General features: G+C 34.1%; 1 protein-coding gene across 10 annotated transcripts in view; it reads right to left on the reverse strand.

The window, feature by feature from the left end:
* Positions 1-709: 709 nt before the first annotated feature.
* LOC143222408 (synaptogenesis protein syg-2-like) overlaps positions 710-22,116 on the reverse strand; it is a 140,200-nt gene continuing 118,793 nt past the window's right edge. For 3 of the 10 annotated variants that reach the window (XM_076448933.1, XM_076448977.1, XM_076448925.1), the window contains one exon: positions 719-1,022. In XM_076448933.1, coding sequence (XP_076305048.1) covers positions 987-1,022 — 36 coding nt within the window. In that variant the 3' untranslated portion in view covers positions 719-986. Of the gene's footprint in view, positions 1,023-22,116 lie in introns of all 10 variants that reach the window. The other 7 variants (XM_076448908.1, XM_076448899.1, XM_076448962.1 and 4 more) reach the window with 7 other exon arrangements.

A 22,116-nucleotide genomic window follows, 5' to 3' on the forward strand; every position in this document is an offset into this window, starting at 1 on the left:
TAAGACAAAAGTATTGACTCCTAACCCATACCATTATGATTTTGATTGCTTGTTCGAAGTTAAGCACGAAGCTACACAATGGACTATCTGTTATCTACCCACCAAGGGTATCGACACCAGGATTCTAGCATTATAAGTCTGTTGAAACATTTTATTTTACATTGATCGCATGGGTAACCAACGACATTGACCAATGACAGTAAAAAAAATTCACTCCTCCTCAAGAAAGGTTACACCATATTATGTGAGTTATGGTCTACCAATTCAGTAACCCTTGTATTGGCGAAGGTCTATTAATTCTTGATGGTTATTAGAGTGTTATGTGTTGTTCATCATCTTTGGTAGATTTTTTCTCTTGCAGATAATGAACCATTTTTATTGCTGTTATTCGTGCATCAGGATGACTGGTTATTGTAACTATTTTTCACAACTTTCTGACTATAATCAACAATTCTTATCTTTCCAGTGGAAAAAGACTAAAATCATAACGTGCGTAGTAATTAATGAAAGACAACAACCTCTTTTTGTGATTACAATAATAAAGACAGGAACAACTTTAGAATAATATGAGAAAAAAGCAATAAATAATAGAGACCCATGATTTATTACCTTCTGAGTCTTCGTTGTTTCTACTATGTAGATGTTTAGCATCAGCCTTATGACGGAGCTCAATGGTAAGGAACGTACTCATAAATAAAAGAGTTCCATGTAATATTTATTTCTTCATTTTGTAAACTCTATGAATTAGACTATGAAGCACATATTGGAGAGTGTTTTAGCAATTCTGTGTATAGATGGCACAAACGATAGTATTAAAAATACAAAAATAATCTTATATTTCTCTCTAAAGTTTTTCAGAAGCTGGATATGAAGATCTCAATGGCTTAGTCACTCAGTCTTTAATGTATATGCCGCTTTTCAGCTATCCAGATCATCCCAAAGTCGAAAACCATAATGTAGCCAAAACCTAGATTTCTTATTTTAGTTCACCACCATATTTCTTCTGCAGGCTTAACACCTACCTAATTTGATAGAAGAAAACAGTCTTTACGATGTCTGACTACCTATTTTATTGGTATTTTATAAAGAAAATTATAAAGCTTTACAACATACTCAATAACCTATTAACCCACGTACTTCATCTCATAAAAAAATTAAACAAACAATTATTACAAAAACAAAATTATCGTTAAATAATAAATCTAAGTAGAACTGGCTACTGAACTTGAGAAAAAGAACCAAACAAGATAGTAATGGAAGTGGACGAATCTTTCAGTTCAGTTAATGATAACATAACAGAATAAATCATCTCGACTTTAAATGAAGAATAAATATCCTACACTACTGGCTTCCTTAGGGCAAAACAGATATAAACAGAATTTTGAAACATAAAAATGTCACCCTATTATAAAATAGTCATAATAGCAGTATTATAAAGACAAAAGAAAAGATGTCATGATGATATCTGAGATGCTTATTTTACTCTCTAATAAAGACATTATTCTTTTTGTATTTGAGTTTTTGGAACTTAGGTCATTATTAGATGACTTCTGTAATAATGTATTAGGACCAAAATCGGTTGATTCCAACTTACTAAACGATATTTCATAGCGACATTAATGGAACCAGTGCCTGTAGAGTCATAGGTCATGTGATTTCCTTCTTTCTTTATTTAAAGCATATAATAGTAATTTTTAAATAATTTATTTAAGAACTTAGTCCATTATCTGAAAAGTTTTCCTTGGAATTGAATTTCGACAGAAGCTATGTGAGGGTTATATGGGCTAACCATCTCTAATTTAACAGTTATGTAGTAAAGGGAAGGCAACTAGTCAGCAGCATACACCGCCAATTCTTGAGCTAATTTTCTACTAAGGAATAATGGAATTCACCAAGGCTGAAACGACGAGCATGTTCAGTGGAAGGGATTCGAACTCGTGACCCTGAAGTTTTGTTATCTTAAGAAATATTTCAGTGCGTGTACAAGTGTCCTACGTAAGGTATGTGATTTTATTTATATATAATTTTATTTATGACGATCATACTGCCCCGCTGTGGCTCAGCGGCATGTCTGTGGACTTACAACGCTAAAATCCGGGTTTCGATACCAGTAGTGAGCAAAGAACGGATAGCCCATTATGTAGCTTTGAGCTTAATTCAAAACAACAAGCAACAGCGACGATTAAACTATTTTTATTTTTCCTGCAGCGTCAGATGTTCCGGGTTGAGAACAGTTTGTAGAATTTTAAACACAGAAGGATCCGATACATGTATGTGATAATTCTAAAATAATATTTTATTGGTTAAAGTAAGATTTATGAAGAGGTATAGGTTAGGACACTAATAAATTCGTGAAGTTTGTTTGTTTTTAATTTCGCGTAAAGCTACAACAGGACTATCTATACTAGCCGTTCCTAATTTAGCAGACTAAGACTAGCGGGAAGACAGCTAGTCATCATCACCCACCGCCAACTCTTGGGCTACTCTTTTATCAACGAATAGTGGGATTGACCGTAACATTATAACTCCTCTACGGCTGGGAGGGCGAGCATGTTTGGCACGACGCCGGCGCGAACCCGCGACCCTTGGATTACAAGTCTCACGCCTTAACGCGCTTGGCCATGCCGGGCCGATTTGTGAAGTTAATGATGTACTGCATAATTCTACGAAATTCATTTGTTCGAACTTAACAGCATGAGTGACAATATTAATGTTGTATGGACCCAAGGGTTAATAAATTTCGCAGGCCCAACATTCCATGTAATTTTAAACAGAACAAATTTGTCAATGGGACCCCGTCGAGACCATGACCCACTGAATAACAGATAGGTTTATTTTACTAATTTTAAATCTAATTATAAATTTATTTAAATTGATGTTTTAAAATTTGATGTTTCAAAATTATTTAGTGTACTTTATATTGGAAAAGGCCAGTGTAATTTGATTGGCACTCGCTTTATTTCTAAAAACCGTAATATTATATATTTATTTTCAAATTATTTCTCAATACAAAAGAACAATTTCATGGAAGTCCGAGGTTCAGATATATCCTTTTCAAGAAATCCCAGATGGTAAACATTCGAAGTTAGCATGTTATTATTTATAACGTGGAAAAACGAGTGTTTTAACTTCATTCGACCTTCTCTTGATAAAAATTAGAATTTCCCTTTTCAAAGAAAGATCAAAGACAAACCTACTTTTAGCTACATTGGTGTGACCTTAACATGACACGTGCTCAGAAATGTCTGGAGAAATGAATCTGCCTGAGGATTTGATTCATGTAACAGTTGTTATATTCCAATTGTATTTGTTTGTGTGTGTGTTTTTTTTATAGAAAAGCCACATCAGGTTATCTGCTAAGCTCACCGAGGGGAATCGAACCCCTGATTTTAGCGTTGTAAATCAGTAGACTTACCGCTGTACTAGAGGAGGGCTTATTTGTGGGTCATGAAATCTCTTGTAAACATGTTACTAACCTCAAATTGTGGGCTTTCTTGCTGAGAGATACTATACAACAATTTTTCGCTAATTTTGTAATTTCTACTTTTTGTGTGTTTATCGAGAGAATATAACTTTCTCAAGTTATGTTGTATATTATTAAGCTAACTATAACTTATAGTTAATTGAGGAATATATGAAATTATTGAAATGAATAAATTGAGAATACTATTATATTCACATATTTAACTTTAGTGTGTTTTACTAGAATCTCAATTTTATGTTTCGTTGCTTCTAAGTTGAACATGAGGTGTGTAAAATAATTTTTCTTTCATACTTGAAATAGTAAATTGTTTAGTTTAAATATACTTTTCTGAAAATAGTTTTCACGAGTTTTTTGTTGTTGTTTTTTCGTATCCCACAAGCACGTGGCACATCATAGATGTAAACGCATTAATCAAAATTCGTAGGAAAAATGGTAACATTCTCATGTTGGTATGTAACTGAGTTCAAAACATATGAAAATTGCACAAAGTTTTTTGTTTTGTTTTTAAATGCAAAGGGTTTAGTTAACTTATTGTATTTGTCAATAAGATTAGTTTTCGAGTGGCAAAGCACGAATGAACTGAAATGTGAAAGTATTGATAAAAACTGGAATAATCAGTTGGGCCAGGCATGGCCAAGCGTGTTAAGGCGTTCGACTAGAAATCCGAAGGTCTCGGGTTCAAATCCCGGTCGCACCAAACATGCTCTCCCTTTTAGCCGTGGGGGCGTTATAATGTGAAGATCAATCCCACTATTCGGTGGTAAAAGAGTAGCCCAATAGTTGGCGGTGGGTAGTGATGACTAGCTGCCTTCTCTCTTGTCTTACACTGCTAACTTAGGACGGCTAGCGCAGATAGCCCTCGAGTAGCCTTGCGCGAAATTCAAAACAACCAATAATCAAGTATTGTTTATGTTCATATTGTTTTAACAGCTAAGGAATTTGTTAATCCTTTGTGTATTGTTAATGGAGAGCTCGTGTCCTATAAGTAGGGGCTTACGTTAAATAATCTGTGTTTTGTTTTAGAAAATGTCATTTTGAGCCATAATTAAAATACACGAAGATTTCTTTGAGAAACCTTTATATAGTTTATATAGTTTCTCGGTAAATTTTCAAGTACTTAACGTCTTTCAAACTACATTGAAAACAGCTCTTATCTCTTTTCAAAAAGAGATAAAAGTTTGTTTCTTAAACATCTCCGTACCGTTAAACGAACATTATAATAAGATTATGCTAGTCCAACAAAACATATTTCTTATTAAAATACTTCAGTATATAGTTTCTGAGGATTTAGTGTTTTACCTGACTTACACACTATTTTATTAATGTTTTACACGTTTGATAATACCTTGCTTATTGTATACAAGTTGTGAAACTTATAAACCCAACTTTTGTGAAACGAAACGCAGGTATATTTTTCATACTCCTCCTAGTGGCACAGCGATGTGTTATGCGAACTTAAAACGCTAGAAACCAGGTTTCAACCCCTGTGGTGGGCAGAGAACGTACATGTTCCATTCTGTTTGTGCTTACCTTAGAACAAACAAACTTGTAACAAAATAAATGAGCTTATCGTGTATTAGTTTTCCTAACATTACTTAATACGTGGTAAGTGTGGTTAATAGGTAATATTGACGTGACGGACCATGACGTCATAGAAATGGCTGTGCATATATTCACAAGGTTTAAATTTTAGTATTTAACCATATATGTTACAAAGGCATTTTATTTTTATCAATTATTTTCTAGTTTCTGTCATAATTAAAACCTATCTTTATTACCAATACTTGAGATAGTTACTTTAATCAAAAACTGAAAAAAACACCAAAAACTATTTGTGTTGGTGTATTTAAAATACACAGTTAAAATATTAGTTTCAGTTGACTAGGTAAAGAAACTAAAATGAAACGTAAAAATTAGGAAAATATATATGCATTTCTCGACCAAAGATATGTGTAACAGATCGTCTCTTCAATGGACAGACGGATAATTAATTACTGTAGGTGGCGCTGCAAACGCATTCAAAGAACCAGAAATATTACGCTGAAGAGAAATACTTTAAAAATATGCATTTAGCATTTGTATAAATGTGTCATTTGTAATGACACTAGAGAAACCTGGTGTCAAATATTACCATCATTAGTGATATAACTTATTGAACGAAAATATTTAAGCCTACAAGCCTGTTGTCAGTTTCATCTTTCCTTAGTTACAGGAATAGAATGAATAATGTATTTCACGAGATATTATTACTATTATGCCAATACTAAAACTCTTTACAACAGCTGCCAGAGTCGTTATGTTACGTTCAACTTTTTAATAAAGACATCAAAATATAATTATAACACTTTTCAGCTAGCGTAGATTGTTATATGTATTGGCCCGGCATGGCACAAGTGTGTTAAGGCGTTCGACTCGTAATCCGTGGGTTCGAATCCCCCTCGCACCAAATATATTCACTCTTTCACCCGTGGGGGCGTTACAAAGTTACAATCAATCCCACTCTTCGTTGGTAAAAGAGTAACCCAAGAGATGGCGGTGGGTGGCGATGACTAGTCAGTTGCCTTCCTTCTAGTCTTAAACTGCTACAATAAGGACGGCGAGCGCAGATAGCCCTCGAGTATCTTTGCGCGAAATTCAAAAACAAGCTATATGTATTTTACGTAAACACTAACATATTTTAAAGCACAAATATTAACAGCATAATTTGTGAACTTTTACTCAAAAATAATTGGTAATAATACTTTTGAATAAAAACTGATAAATTTTCTTACGTTTGCCATATGTTATAACAGAACTCACGAAAGTAGGTTTCATAATATATATCGTATTACTGGTTCACGTTAATAACTCAATGTTCACTTAACAGTGAGGTATAATTATAGGTTAAAATAGGCTTAATAAATGAGTTATTAACTTGCATATTAGTGTCTTTTTATTGTTTTATTTTATTTTTTAAATTTCGCGCAAAGCTACATGAAGGCTATCTGCGCTAGCCGTCCCTAATTTAGCAGTGTAAGACTAGTAGGAAGGCGGCTAGTCATCACCACCCACCGCCAACTCTTGAGCTACTCTTTTTACCAACGAACAGTGGGATTCATCGTCACATTATAACGCCCCCACGAGTGGAAGGGCGAGCATATTTTGGTGTGACGGGGATTCGAACCCGCGACCCTCGGTTTACAAGTCGAGTACCTTAACCATTACAGCGGTAAGTCTACTGATTTACAATGCTAAAATCAGGGGTTCGATTCCCATAGTTGGGCTCAGCAGATAGCCAGATGTGGCTTTGCTATAAGAAAAACATATAAACTCATCTTAACCATATGGCCATACCGGACCCTCTAGTGTGTATTTTAAGAAGCTGAGGACTTGAAAACTAAAAGTTAGAGTAAAAAAAAAACGTGTCCTTTAATAAAATAAAACAGAAACTCTGCTAATTAGAAAGAGCATAATTATTTGTGAGACATTTATTGTTAGAAAATGAATCTAATCAAAACTGGTAATTGCATTTATAACATTGAAATAAATTTTATAACAGACTGAATACTTTTGGCCGCACCTAATTTTCACACCTAAATCATTTTTTAATGCAATATCATGACCTTTCTTCCATGCACTCTTGCAAAACGCTGTAATTGAGAAGGTGACACTCAATAGTAACCAATATTACCTTTATGATAGCAACACTATTGCTGGGAACAGAACTTTACAGAACCAACCAAGATTTTCTTTCTAAAACAATGTTAACGGCTTCCTCTATAGTAACGCCACGTAATTTATATTAACAGTTTCTTCTCATCGACCACAACCGCAAGAAACATCGTTATTTATGGTAATTCCTTAAGTGACGCTATAGTCTCTTTAATTAAGATAATTTTATAATTTTTAGTAAACTTGTGCTAAAAGAATTGGAAATACATAATTAATAATTAATCGTCCACTGTTAATCTACTTTGCTTGGCCTAACTAATACGTATGTTCCTTCATGCTCCTTCACGTTATATTTTTGCTGCTTTCAATCAGCCATTTTTAATCTGTATGTCAGAAAGTTAAAAATGATCCACTTTTGTTTTGCTAACTTTAGTTAGACTGATAACTCACGTGACTTTTTTTTTGCGAAGAAGTACGCAAACATTTCAAATTTCAGTGGTTTTTGTTGAATAACTTTGCACATGTGGTTATATTTACAACATAATTGAGATTCCTAATTGTATGTTCAAAAGATACATCAGTGTACCAAATTTAAATAAAAATTTATAAAAGTCAATATATATTATTTTATCAAATAAAGTTTCCGTATGGTCGGGACCCGGCATGGACAGGTGGTTAAAGCACTCGACACGTAATCCTAGGGTCGCGGATTTGAATCCCCGCGATACCACACATGCTTGTCGTTCTTTCAGTTGTAGGGTCGTTATAATGTGACGGTCAATCCCACTCTTCGTTGGTAAAAGAGTAGCCCAAGCGTTGGCAGTAGGTTGTGATGACTAGCTGCCTTCCCTCTAGTGTTACACTGCTAAGTTAGGGACGGCTAGCGCAGATAGCCCTCCTGTAGCTTTTCGCGAAATTGAAAACAAACCAAACTGTGTTGTTGGAGCGAAAAAAGTAAGAGGGGAGGAAACTGGATTAAACTTGGAGATGTCACGAATCACGTATTTCTGGATGGATTATCTTGAAATATGATGCGTGAAGGCACATCCTCTGAAAATATTTGAAAGTTTGGATTAACACAGGTAAAGAAGATGGGAAAATTGATAAATTATCACTTCTGTCAATAACATCCAAGTGTGTTCTGCAGAAAGTTGTTTTGTCCGCACAACACGATACGCTGTAACTTGATTTAAATCCATAAAGTCAAACAAATCTCATTAGGGCTATCAACTTTCATGATATGTCAGTGGTACTTGTTACAAGTTTTTTATATATATAAACTCTAGCGTAAGTATAGGGCTATCAACTTTCATGATATGTAAGTGCTACTTGTTGCAACTTTTTATGTGTATAAACTCTAGCGTAAATATTCTGTCAGCTGTTAATCAAAATGTGGTGACTGACAAGGGTGATGAGTTTATAATAAGCAGCTGGTCGACCACAAGAAATCTGTCATTATTTCTGTGTATGGAGAGATATTTTCAAGTGAGTTGAAGTGTTTTTAGATAGAGGATGGATTAACTGTTACGCACGTTTTGTGCCACAGATGTGCATCATTCTAAATGTGTTTATTATTATTCATTAAAATAATAATAGATGCGTATCCAAAACTTCCATAAGCATAAGGATAAAAAATGATAGGCTTAAGCTGAGTACATTACTTGAAATTAAAATTAAGGGTTTTCCTTTATATGTTTTATGAACATAATAAATATCTTGATTGTATTTCTTATAACTGTGGAGTAATGGATTTCTTTGTAGGCTTAACGAACGAAACAAGATTCATCCAAGATAAAATAACTCTTATAACTGTGGAGTAATGGATTTCTTTGTAGGCTTAACGAACGAAACAAGATTCATCCAAGATAAAATAACTCTTATAACTGTGGAGTAATGGATTTCTTTGTAGGCTTAACGAACGAAACAAGATTCATCCAAGATAAAATAACTCTTATAACTGTGGAGTAATGGTTTTTTTTGTAGGCTTAACGAACGAAACAAGATTCATCCAAGATAAAATAACTCTTATAACTGTGGAGTAATGGATTTCTTTGTAGGCTTAACGAACGAAACAAGATTCATCCAAGATAAAATAACTCTTATAACTGTGGAGTAATGGATTTCTTTGTAGGCTTAACGAACGAAACAAGATTCATCCAAGATAAAATAACTCTTATAACTGTGGAGTAATGGATTTCTTTGTAGGCTTAACGAACGAAACAAGATTCATCCACGATAAAATAACTCTTATGTGAGAAATGAGTAAGTGACTATACTAATGCTGTCTAAATAGCTGCACACTGTTTGTTACACGATGATTCTCTGAATTACCATGTAATCAATCATGCCACGAGAAAAAATTCTAGATCGTTTTTGAAACTGAATATTGTGATTGATAAACTCGTTTAATTAAGCTTTTAATTGGCGTGTCCATAAATTATTACATAAAAATGAAAACATACAAAAAGAGAAATCAAAAGAATAACCTATACCAAAATATACAGAAAGCTTTTGTAATCCAAAATTTAATGCATTGAATGTAATTCAAAATTGTTTTAAAACACAAGTTTTATAGATTGATAAAATGTATCAAGGTAAATTAACCTCACCTGAATCTAATCAATATTTTAATAACTCAGACAAGTAAAATGTTTTATTGAGAAGAAAAGCCAGTTTTAAGTGACAAAAGTCCAGATGTTAGCTGTGCTGTTTAAGGACATGAATGGTATAGATACCTTAATAAGCCTTTAAATATTTAGGAATAATTTGCGCTCTCTTAGCTGTGTATAGCATTCACAATTAAAGCTAAATGTCTAGTATAACTCAACTTTCTATCGTTTATCTAAGTTTAAAATAGAGTTTATAAATATTTTCCATTCGTTTCTCTTTGAACATGACCTTTTTAATATAGGTAATAACTGTACAATTAAGCTATGTAGTAATGAACTTACTTGTGGTTTGAATATCATAAACCATCTTATTTTACAGTGTTTTTCACAATGTCTAGAATTTGTTTTCCCTTATTATAATTATAATAATTATTGATTAATTTATAATAATTATTAATATAATAAATATTATAATTATACTTATTATAATTTATCTCTAATCTATTTTGTCAGATATTACGATTTAAATCTAATGTGAAACTAAGTTAAATTATAATTTAAATTTGGAAGTAAATTAAATGTCGAGCTATCTCAGCCCCTCAGTGGCTCAGCGGTATGTATATTTGTGGACTTACAACGCAAGAAACCGGGTTTCAATACCCGTGGTGGGCAGAGCACAGATAGCCAGCCCATTGTGTAGCTTTGTGCTTAATTCAAAACAGCAACGAGTTATATAAAATTCATGGTATTTTCTAACAAGCTTGATATACAAAATTTTCTTTCTTAAAACAGATACGTCTTGATATATAAACGATAATACAAATTATAATAACGGTAGTTGCAAATAGTTACTTCAAATAATTACAAAAGTCTCACAATATTTAAGTCTTCTATTCGATCCGGAACTTCTTTGATATCTTATCCACGGTTCACGACGAGCAAATTAATCCTGAGTTGATATAGGTACAACTCACTTAACTAGGAGCTAGCTACACCCTTGTGCAAATTAATTGAAACAAGACAGAAAATTACGATTTTTTCAATTTTTTTGCGTTTTATTTCTGAGAATCCAAAAATTACTCACAAATTAATACATGATATGACCACCTTTATTTTTCAGAAGATAATTAATCCGCTTTGGCATCGAGTCCACGAGTTGACTGCAATCTTTATTAATTTTTGAATCGCGGTACCACACCTCAATTATGGCCTCAATAAGTTTATCTTTCGTAGCATAGTCTTTTCCCCGAAGTCTTTCTTTACAAATAGCCCAAAGATTTTCAATAGGATTTAAGTCCGGAGAGTTTCCAGGCCAGTCCAGCACCTTTATTTGCGTTGTAATCATAAAATTCTTCACAAGTTTCAATGTGTGGCACGGAGCCAGATCTTGCTGAAAAATGCCAGATCCATTCTGAAAATCTCTTTTTTCAATTCTGGAACGACTATTCTCCGCAAACGTCGAGGTACTGTGGTCCTCACATCATACCTTCTACGATATGTAAGCCTCCGACGCCATAGTAGCTAAAAAAGCCTCAAAACATCTTCTTCAAGGGATGTTTTACGAACTGATTGATGTGAAATCCTCGAAGTTTCTCACCTGGAGATCTGCGAACATGCAGACTTCTTTGACCCTGTACGAAGAAATGAGTCTAGTTACTGAATAACACCTTCCTCTATTGTTCTTCCGTCCAGTTCTTGTATTTCAGACCCCATTGATACAGTTTTTTCTTCATTGAGTTGGTAAGAAGTTGTTTTTTGACTGGTCTCCTTGCCCTTCTAACGCAATTTCGAATGACGTAATATTCCTCAAAATTTTGTCATATATCCCAAAACAAATCGACCGTACTGCAAAACACAGCTAATGATGCCGTCTGTGTGAAAAAATGACTATTAAAGAAAATAAGCGGGTCCAGCGAGCCTACACCGGCAGCCAGGCGAAAATATTGTAAAATGACAACTTGTTTCAGTTAATTTACACAAGGGTGTAGCTCTTCACTGATCACACGTGAGGTTTTCCCAGATAAAGTAATATAATGCGTTTGTAAAATACTGACGACCAATGGTAATCTGTTGAATATAAAGAATTTGTAATGTTCGAGATCCATAAACGTTCCAGGTCAAATATCTGTAGTTTCCCGATTATTTAGTGTTAATCATCGTTTTACCTTCAAATGTTTATGGTGTACCAACTGTAGCAAACCAAGAATATATACTGTCTCTTCACTTGTTGAGATGGCTACCTTTTATAATAGTTAGGCGATATTCTAGAAAGTTCAGGTACAGCAACAATACTGATAATTACTAGTATTTGCATGGACACATAATGCATTGTTGATTCTTACAATCCAGAATCTTCTATAAATTTAATGGATAGGTGAGAACTTCGAAATACACTTTTAACAGTATAAGTTATATGTATTTCTAAATATATATTCAATTGAAACAGACATAAATGTGATAAAATGTGATAAACTCTGTAAATTTACCGGTAAATAATATTATAGTACCTTCAGTTGTACGTAAACACTCGAAGAAATGACCTGATTAATCGGTAGAGGGTCCGGCATGGCCAAGCGTGTAAAGCGTGCGACTCGTAATCTGAGGGTCGCGGATTCGCATCCCCGTGGTAAAAGAGTAGCCCAAGAGTTGGCGGAGGGTAGTGATGACTAGCTGCCTTCCCTCTAGTCTTACACTAATAAATTAGGGACGGCTAGCGCAGATAGCCCTCTTGTAGCTTTGCGCGAAATTCAAAACAAACCAAACTAAAGTGACATAAAAAGACACGTAGAAGGCATCGTATTTCGAAAGTTTCATGTTGTTACAAAGGTATTTAAAATAATATTTATTAATAATATTATTAGTATTAATATTTCATATTTGTGTCTTCCTTATGAATATTACAACAATCACAAGCAATGTGATAAACTCTGTAGATTAAACTACACACAATATTTTTCTATGTGTTTGAATGGTACCAAACAATAAACAAGTCTGTAGAAGTTGCATTGTGACAAATGTTTATTCATTTCAGGGTTTAAATTGGCCATTTGTAATAATTTCATTCTTTGTTTGGTTGCAGTTAAGATAGACTATCTGGGCTCTGTTTACCTCTAAATTCGAAACGAGGCTTCAAGCAGAGTTAGTCCAAAGATATACTGTTGTGCGACTGGGAGGGTATATTTTTCTTACTCAACTGAAAACTTGAAACAATTAGAGAATTGAAAAAAAAATCCTTCTAAAGATAGAAGATATTCATAATAACACAAGAAAGGTATGAAAACCTATGTTCATCAGAATTATAAAAACAGTATACCTTGAAATTTTATTACTAAGAAACTAACTGAAATCAATGTTCCAAAAGTTATAGCTTCAAAGCCTTTAATTTTATATTGTTGTTGTTTTCAATTAAGCACAAAGCTACACAATGGGCTATCTGTGCTCTGCCGACCACAGGTATCGAAACCCGGATTTTAGCGTTGTAAGTCCGCAGACATACCGCTGAGCCACTGGGGGGCAATTTTCTGTTTTGTTTGTTTGTTTTGGAATTTCGCACAAAGCTACTCGAGGGCTATCTGTGCTAGCCGTCCCTAATTTAGCCGTGTAAGACTAGAGGGAAGGCAGCTAGTCATCACCACCTACCGCCAACTCTTGGGCTACTCTTTTACCAAAGAACAGCACGATTAACCGTCACATTATAACGCCACCACGGCTGAAAGGGCGAGTATTTTTGGTGTGACGGGGATTCGAACCCGCAACCCTCAGGTTATGAGTCGAGTGCCTTAAACACCTAGCCATGCCGGGCCCTAAATAAGGATTTTGCGTTAAAAATGTAATAGACTTAACACGAATGTCTTCTGACTGTAGTAACAGTTTATTATAATCAGTGTAGTTTGTTTTCGTTTTGAAATATAATTACACGTACATTTGTTTATGTGCCAGCACCCAGTTGAACGTTCCAAAATGCATGGTTTACTCCCTGTCACTCGAATCTAATAATATGTTTCCCCTCAGTTGTTAAAGCATCAGAACAGATAACCATAGACAAACCCGTATTTTAAACTTTCATTTTCTGTGTAATTGTTGGTTGTCAAATAACTATTTCCTCTTAGAGGACTACAATATCTGGTGACTTAATATTATGAGGCTGCACATTCTTATAGAGAATAGTGGGTGTGTCATGTTCACTGTCCCGGTGTGGCAACCGAACCACCTTTCATAATTATGTCAAAAGAGGGCGTTATACTAATATTCTTAATACTTTTAATGCGGCAGTTTGCATGAAATTTGGCTTAAATGATAAAAGGATTGTTGTAATAACATTGATAAATTACCAAATGTCCCTAATGTTAATATCAAGATATTCGCTCAGTTCCTTCATATATAAATATTGTTTATTTTATGATTTCTTAGGCTTCCATTAAGTTCCTGCTCACTTTAATAAAATCGGCCCGGCATGGTCATGTGGATTAAGGCAGTCGACTCGTAATCTAAGGGTCGCGGCTTTGAATCCCTGTCGCACCAAACATGCTCGCCCTTTCAGCCGTGGGAGCGTTATAATGTAACGGTCAATCCCACTATTCGTTGGTAAAAGAGTAGCCTGAGAGTTGGCAGTGGGTGGTGATGACTAGCTGCCTTCCCTCTTGTCTTACACTACTAAATTAGGGACGGCTAGCGCAGATAGCCCTCGAGTAGCTTTGCTCGAAATTCAAAACAATCAAACCTTTTAAAATGATAAACAAAATCATATGAAATATTTTTACTTTGAATAACATGTATGTTTTGTGAGAGAAAACAAATGACCTGTTTTAGCAATAATTATTAGTTCAGTGTCAATAAGATTTCCAGATAGGAAGGAGAACAACATTAAGATTCAAAATGTTTTCTACGGCAAATCGGTGATTTTCGTTTTGAATCATAATGAAATTGACATAATATTTTGAAATAATAATATTCAAAATAAGAGAATAACAAATGGTATTACTTATAACAGCTTCAAACTTATTTTATATATATGTAAAAACGGCTCGTTTGGGTTGAGAAAATATTTTACGTAGAAGAGCGAACAACGTTTCGACCTTCTTCGGTCATCGTCAGGTTCACAAAGAAAGAAAGAGGTAACTGACCGGAAGCTGACCACATGTTTGGAAGGGGTTGTGTAACTGAGTGTAGCTCAGTTGTTCGCTCTTCTACGTAAAATATTTTTTCAACCCAAACGAGCCGTTTTTGCATATATATTTCTCTACAAGTGGGTTTTCTCGACATCACTGATTAAACCTAATTTATATTTATTTTTAGCCGTTTTTTATACAAAAATACAAATACTTTATGTGTTTGTTTTTGAAATTCCGGTAAAGTTTATCGATTTTCTATCTTCTTTATCTGTGTTAATCCAAACTGTCATATATTTTCAGAGGATGTGCCTTCACGTATCATATTTCAAGACATACCTGACATACCAGAAATACCTTATTCATGATAGCTCCAAGTTTCATTGAGTTCTTTCCCTTTTTACTTTGTTCGCACCAACCTTATGGTTTGATTTGGTTTGTTTTCAATATGCGCAAAGCTACACGAGGGCCATCTGAGCTAGCCGTCCCTAATTTAGCAGTGTAAGAATAGATGGAAGGCAGCTGGTCATCATCACTCACTACCAACTCTTGAACAAAGAATAGTGGGATTGACCATCACTTTTTTACCAACGAATAGTGGGATTGACTGTACATTATAACGCCTCATGGCTGAAAAGACGAGGAGGTTTGGTGTGACAAGGATTCGAACCAGCAACTCTCGGATTACGAGTCGAGTGCCTTAATCATCGGTAAGAAATGCGAAACTCGGAACCATTCCTTCATGTTGTTTGATTTTAATCTTTGTTGTCAGAATTATATGGCTAGGTGGGTTAAGAAGTTCGACTCATAATCTAAGGATCGCCGGTTCGAATCCCGGTTGCACCAAACATGCTCGCCCTTTCAGCCGTGGGGGCGTTATAATATGACGGTCAATCCCACTATTCGTTGGTAAAAGAGTGGCCCAAGAGTTGGCGGCGGGTGGTCACGACTAGTTGCCTTTCCTCTACTCTTACACTGCTAAATTAGGGACGGCTAGCGCAGATAGTCCTCGAATAGCTTTGCGCAAAATTTAAAGACAAACAATTTATTTCTTGTTTGTTCTCTTCATTTGTTATTTATCAGTTTATAATCGGTTCTGAAATTTTATTATATTATTTTAAGTATAATCACTCGAAGCATGAAACGAACGTGAAAAGCAAAACGAGTTTCGAAACCGATATATCTGATGAGTGTGTGAATTGCAAGTTACTAATTATTACTTTAGTGGATCTTGCAGTGTTTATCATCTGACACCCTCTTTATGATTTTTTAAGAGGTCAGACCTCTATGACCTACCTTTGACCTGTACTGGTTTCTAGGGCCTCAATACCAATCAAATGCTCACCTTATTTAAGAATGAAAGAGATAAACACAGAACGTACACAATAATGCACTTTTAATAATCTACTATACCTAACGGGTTTTCCTGTTAAACATATACTTTTCATCACAAATGCATCAGTTACATAAAGACAAAGTTTGAGCAGCGGATTATTTTAAACAATAACATGGTAAACAACTCAGTATAAATAACATTAAATTATGCTTAGGTTAGAAATATAATTACGTCCACTTATATATTTATAGCTCCAACTTTTCCATCTAAAACTACATTTGCAGCAAATATATCTATTACGACAGTTCATATACTTTTATTTCAATCTATTTCTTATGCAAATATTTGTTTTACTAACGTACCTGATAGCAGCATTTTGGGTATTTTATCACAAACTTTAAAACATATATTATTCTTCTTTTTAAAATTTGTACCGGTACAGTATTAATGTTTAAAATAAATAAAAAATAATACACAAATACATTACAAGCGGTATGTAGAAAAATATTTTTTTTCTATTAGTAGTTAGTATTGCAAGTTATAATTTGGAGAACATCTTATCCTAAATATCCACTTTGAGACATCCGAGGGTATAAATGTCATTGATTGGAAGCCTTTGTTTTGTTTTTTTGAATTTCGCGCAAAGCTACTGGAGGACTATCTGCACTAGCCGTCCGTGATTTAGCAGTGTAAGACTAGAGGAAAGGCTGCTGGTCATCACCACTCACCGCCAACTCGGTCTACTTTTTTACCATCGAATAATGGTATTGACCGTCACTTTATAACGCCCTCACAGTTGAAAAGGAGAGCATGTTTGATAGGACGGGGGAAACTATATCAAAACATAGACTAACAGAGAAGTTATAAATTTTAAGATAAATCAAATTTGATTTTGATATTGAAATAGTAATTTGGTTACTTTAATCTGAAATAATTAACTTATTTTACTTTGATTGTTTGTTGTTTTCGTTTTTGTATTTATTTGCTTATAAGTTTATCCAATTGAGAAAACGTTTTCACACATGTTTCAGTTTTGTTTTGTATACTTTATCGTTCGAACATATTTTAATACATTACAGAATAATCTTACAGCAAGCACAAGTCTTAAGAAAAACAAATACATATCGTATTTAAATATACTTGTGGAGGAAGATTTGGAAAATCAGAAAATAAATAGATGGCGCTATATTTTTAGATAAGTAAACTAGCAGTCACTTCCCCACGGCTTTCGTATTTATATGTTACACAGCTCTTGTTTATCACTCTCATGAGGATGAAGTGAATAATATAGAAACTTCCATAGTTCCTTTTTTACGACCGCTGATTGTTGTTTTTTAATAAAAGTTTGATTGTATGTTATACTAAGTGGATCGTTGAGTATTTTAATATATTTCAGAACAAACTCTCTTGCTTCGCAATGACTCGAAAGTTAGTTTCGGTTTTGTTGTATATTGATTGCAAGTAGAGTTTAGGGTTAGTATCGTTAGAGAACCGTCGAGTTTTTTTTTTTTTTTTCCTTTTAGCTGAAGATTCTTGACTGGTTTCCACACGTCAAAAGAGGCCGTCTACTCTAATTCATATTTAATATGCACGAAACTTGTGCTTATATGAAAATGTAGTTTTTACAAAAAATAATCTATTCATTGTTACTGCATAAAATTAATCTGAAGTGTGTATATATATATATATATATATATATATGTGTGATAATTGATATGTCTTTGAAGTGTGTGTATGTATATATATATATGAATTTTATATGTACTTTTCCTTGTAAATCTCGTTGCTGAAGTCAACAAAAGAGATTATAACATTACCAGAAACACATAATATATAGTAGTAGTGGACTAATTGGTAACATACTGTTACACTTACAGATCTCTTGTTATATTACTATTTATATTTTGTATTTTAATACTGCCTAAAATAAAAACGTAATGACGTTACATGAATAATGTAATTAAATATTTATATACCCTTATAATTAGCATTTCTATCCCTTAACATATCAAATATATCATTGGATATGGTAAACGAATAGGGCATATGAAATATATCAACGGAAGTATACAATACAGAAATAAGCATACATGTAGATACATGGGCTTCTAGGATTTATATGGAATAAATCCGTGTTATTAAGAAAGACAAACAGTCATTACTAGTAATTCTTGTCTTTAAAATTAACAAGCAAGTCTTTTGAATAATCGCTGTATTGTTAGGAGAGAAACATTTGATGATAACCGTGTAAAATATTGTATATCAAGAATTTTCTTTTAAATTAAGTTGTGGGTGTTGAAAGTGGGTAGCATAAAGCGCCCCTACCGCCACAACCTTTACATATAAATCTGTTTTGGTGAAGTAATAATTAATATTGTAATATTGTAAATAATTTGTGCGAAAGTTACAAATTTTATGTTATTTATTATAGCATCCACAAACAAATTTTCTTAAGTTCATAACCTGAATAAAAGATGGCTACCCCAGCGTGTAACGCATACTTATTTTCGTAATTCGTGGCAAGAACACGTTTTACTAACACAGTACAAACTGTAACTTTAAGTATCTTTCAGGTGACGCCATTTCACAGTCTACTGACTCACCGCATCACACCAAACATGCTCGCCCTTTCAGCCATGGGGGCGTTATAATGTCACGTTCAATCCCACTATTCGTTGGTAAAAGAGTAGCCCAAGAGTTGGCGGTGGGTGGTGATGACTAGCTGCCTTCCCTCTAGTCTTACACTGCTGAATTAGGAACGGCTGGCGCAGATAGCCCTCGTGTAGCTTTGTGCGAAATTCAGAAAAACAAAACAAACAAACAAACTGACTCACTGACAGACAACAGTACTGCATTAGTGTTGCGACTGGTTAAAACAGTTAACTTTTGGTCCACTTTTGAGAAAACAAATAAAGTAGGCTATCTTTCTAAATGTATAACAAGGAAGTTTTGATTACATACAGAATCGAGACGTCAAACTTAACATTTATTATGTGTCTCATTACTAGTAAATAAATGAGAGAATACTGCACGAATAATGGCATGTGGGTCATGTCGAGAGGTTTGTTACATGAATTGTTTGGTATCGAAAAGATAAGCGTTTAGTATTCCAACAAATATTCAACTAACTAAAATCTAGTGCAAACTTATCAACAAAGACATTTGTTTGTTTGTTTTGTTTTTTGAAATTCGCGCAAAGCTACACGAGAGCTATCTGCGCTAGCCGTTCCTAATTTAGCAGTGTAAGACTGGAGGGAAGGCAGCTAGTCATCATCGCCCACTACCCTTTTACCAACGAATAGTGGTATTGATCATACATTATAACGCCCCCACGGCTGAAAAAACGAGCATGTTTGATGTGACGGGGATGCGAATTCGCGACCCTCAGATTACGAGTCGCACGCCTTAAACCACCTGGCCATGCCGGGCCCATCAACAAAGAAATTACTATAAAATGTATTTATGTCATTGTAACCCCTCCTTCCCATAAAAAGAACAATTAGTCAGTTTTAAGAAGCTAGTAGTTCTCGATAATTCCGTTACTCTAATTAATTAATATAATTAATGAGATAATTAGTGCTTGAGCGTTCGTCATTGGAAAATGCTTCGTTAAACGAAACCCATGCGTTTATATCCAGGATTGTAATTTCTAAGTAGTCGACAAGAAATGGTTAACAACGCGTTTTCTTGGTGTCAGTATAATATATATTTTAATTTGAATATTTACATAGGTTTTAAGTTCACTTTAAAATACGTGGTTTGAGTATATGGTTTAGAGGTCTATATTTATACAGAAGGTTTGTTATTAACGCTTAAGAGAATTATATCACACTTAACTATAATAAATATTTTGGTTCTCAATGTGTCTTCCTTCAGATGTTTTCTTCACAAAATTTCACATCTGTTTTCTTACTTTATTCGTTATTCATCTGAAATATAATATTTTAAAATTGTATCCGACAGAATAAAATACGATGAATTACCAAATAGAACAGAAACTAATGGGATATTTAGTAATAAGGTTTATGAAACAGTGAATCGCGTAAGCGAATGATTTTTTTGTAATTGAATTAGCCACTTATTATCTCAGTACTAAGTTGGAAGGCTTAAAAACCTGGCTTCGATACCAGTTGTAGGCACATAATAAATAATCCATTATGTATCTTTGTGCTTAGCAGCATATAAAGAAATATAGAACCTGGTACGTTGAGAACCTGCATTTCATTTTGTTTACTTTTAATGTGGGCCTGGGTCACGGGTTCGCATCCCCGTTGCGCCAAACATGCTCACCTTTTCAGCCGTGGGGGCGTTATAATGTGACGATCAATCCTACTATTCGTTGGTAAAAGAGTAGTGGGCGGTGATGACTAGCTGCCTTCCCTCTAGTCTTACATTGCCAAATTAGGGACGGCTAGCACAGATAGCCATCGAGTAGCTTTGTGCGAAATTCAAAAACAAACAAACAAACTGTTATAAAATGTTATAAAACATTTTTGTAAAATAGTATTTATTTTATCATTGTACAGTTTTGGTGAAACTGTTAATGAATATTAATTACGAGAAGTTCAGTAATAAAGTTTGAAATGTAATTGTTGTTTATTAATTTTTATATTCTCACTCGAAGTTCCAGTGTCTTCTTAAAGCTTAAAAGCTTTTAATTATGAATAAATGAAACGACTACGTGCATTTTACAAGTTGTTCATTCACTCAGTGTTTCTAGTAACAGGTGACAGATTTTCTCTTTAGTCTGAGATGGTTAATCTTCTTGAGAAAGGTTCGAACTTTAGTCTTTCTGTTAAACATAACTACATCAACAAGATAGACATGTTTCTTTTCCCTGAAAACAGTCAACACAGTTTAAAACGAAAAATCGGTAACAACGTATCAACCAGCACATTGAACTTACTAACGACAAGAAGGAAGATGAGTCTAGATTTATACTTACACTGCTATAAGCTAGCAATAAACCTTGTCCTCATAACCCTAATAAACCTTGTCCTCATAACCCTACAAAAGAGAAGTTAAAGGGTCTTAACCCCATCGTTAACAAACATTTAGTGGCAGCATCTTCTCTTTATAACCCTTCAGAAGACAAGTTGAAGGGTCTTAACCCCATATTTAACAAACATTTAGTGGTAGCATCTTCTCTTTATAACCCTTCAGAAGACAAGATGAAGGGTCTTAACCCCATCTTTAACAAACATTTAGTGGTAGCATCTTGTCCTCATAACCCTCCAGAAGACAAGTTAAAGTGCCTTAACCCGATTTTTATCAGACATTTAATGGTAGCACTTCGTTTTCATTACCCTCATGTAGACAAGTTAAAGTATTTTCATCCTACCTTCATGGTATTTCATGTAAAAGACAAATAACACGTCTGAAAATGAGTTTCAAACATTTTATCTTGTTTTCCGGGCTACTCGATAAACCGTAATTCATCCAGGTACGTTAAACTCCATCGATATTCAAGGAGGCAAATACGAAGTAAAATACATGAAGTCATAAAAACATCTTCCAACATTCCAACTTCTCTTATTCAACAAAAAAAATTGTCATACTCGCCATTATCGGAATTTTGGGAAACATGAATCCAATTTTCATTATTGGAATATTGTGACACATAAATCAATTTTCCGTAACCGGAATTGGGTGACACATAAATCCAATTTTTCTTTCAGACTTATTGTTCAATTTGTGGATTCATCCACAGAAGATTCTTCAACATTAACGGATGTACTTTAAATAACCTTTGACCCTTCGTTTAATCTTAGTAAACATTCATTTATTATTTATATTTACCAAGAAAGCCAAGATAATGTCGCTATTAATAAGGTTACATTAGCTGTTTCTTTTGTTGTCTTGTAGTTTATCGAAATAAGAACTGTCTGCCTGGAAACAAAAAGCTGTAAGTCTTCTGTCGCTACATGG

Source organism: Tachypleus tridentatus, chromosome 1 (assembly GCF_004210375.1).
Source record: "Tachypleus tridentatus isolate NWPU-2018 chromosome 1, ASM421037v1, whole genome shotgun sequence".
Taxonomy (NCBI): Eukaryota; Metazoa; Arthropoda; class Merostomata; order Xiphosura; family Limulidae; genus Tachypleus; species Tachypleus tridentatus.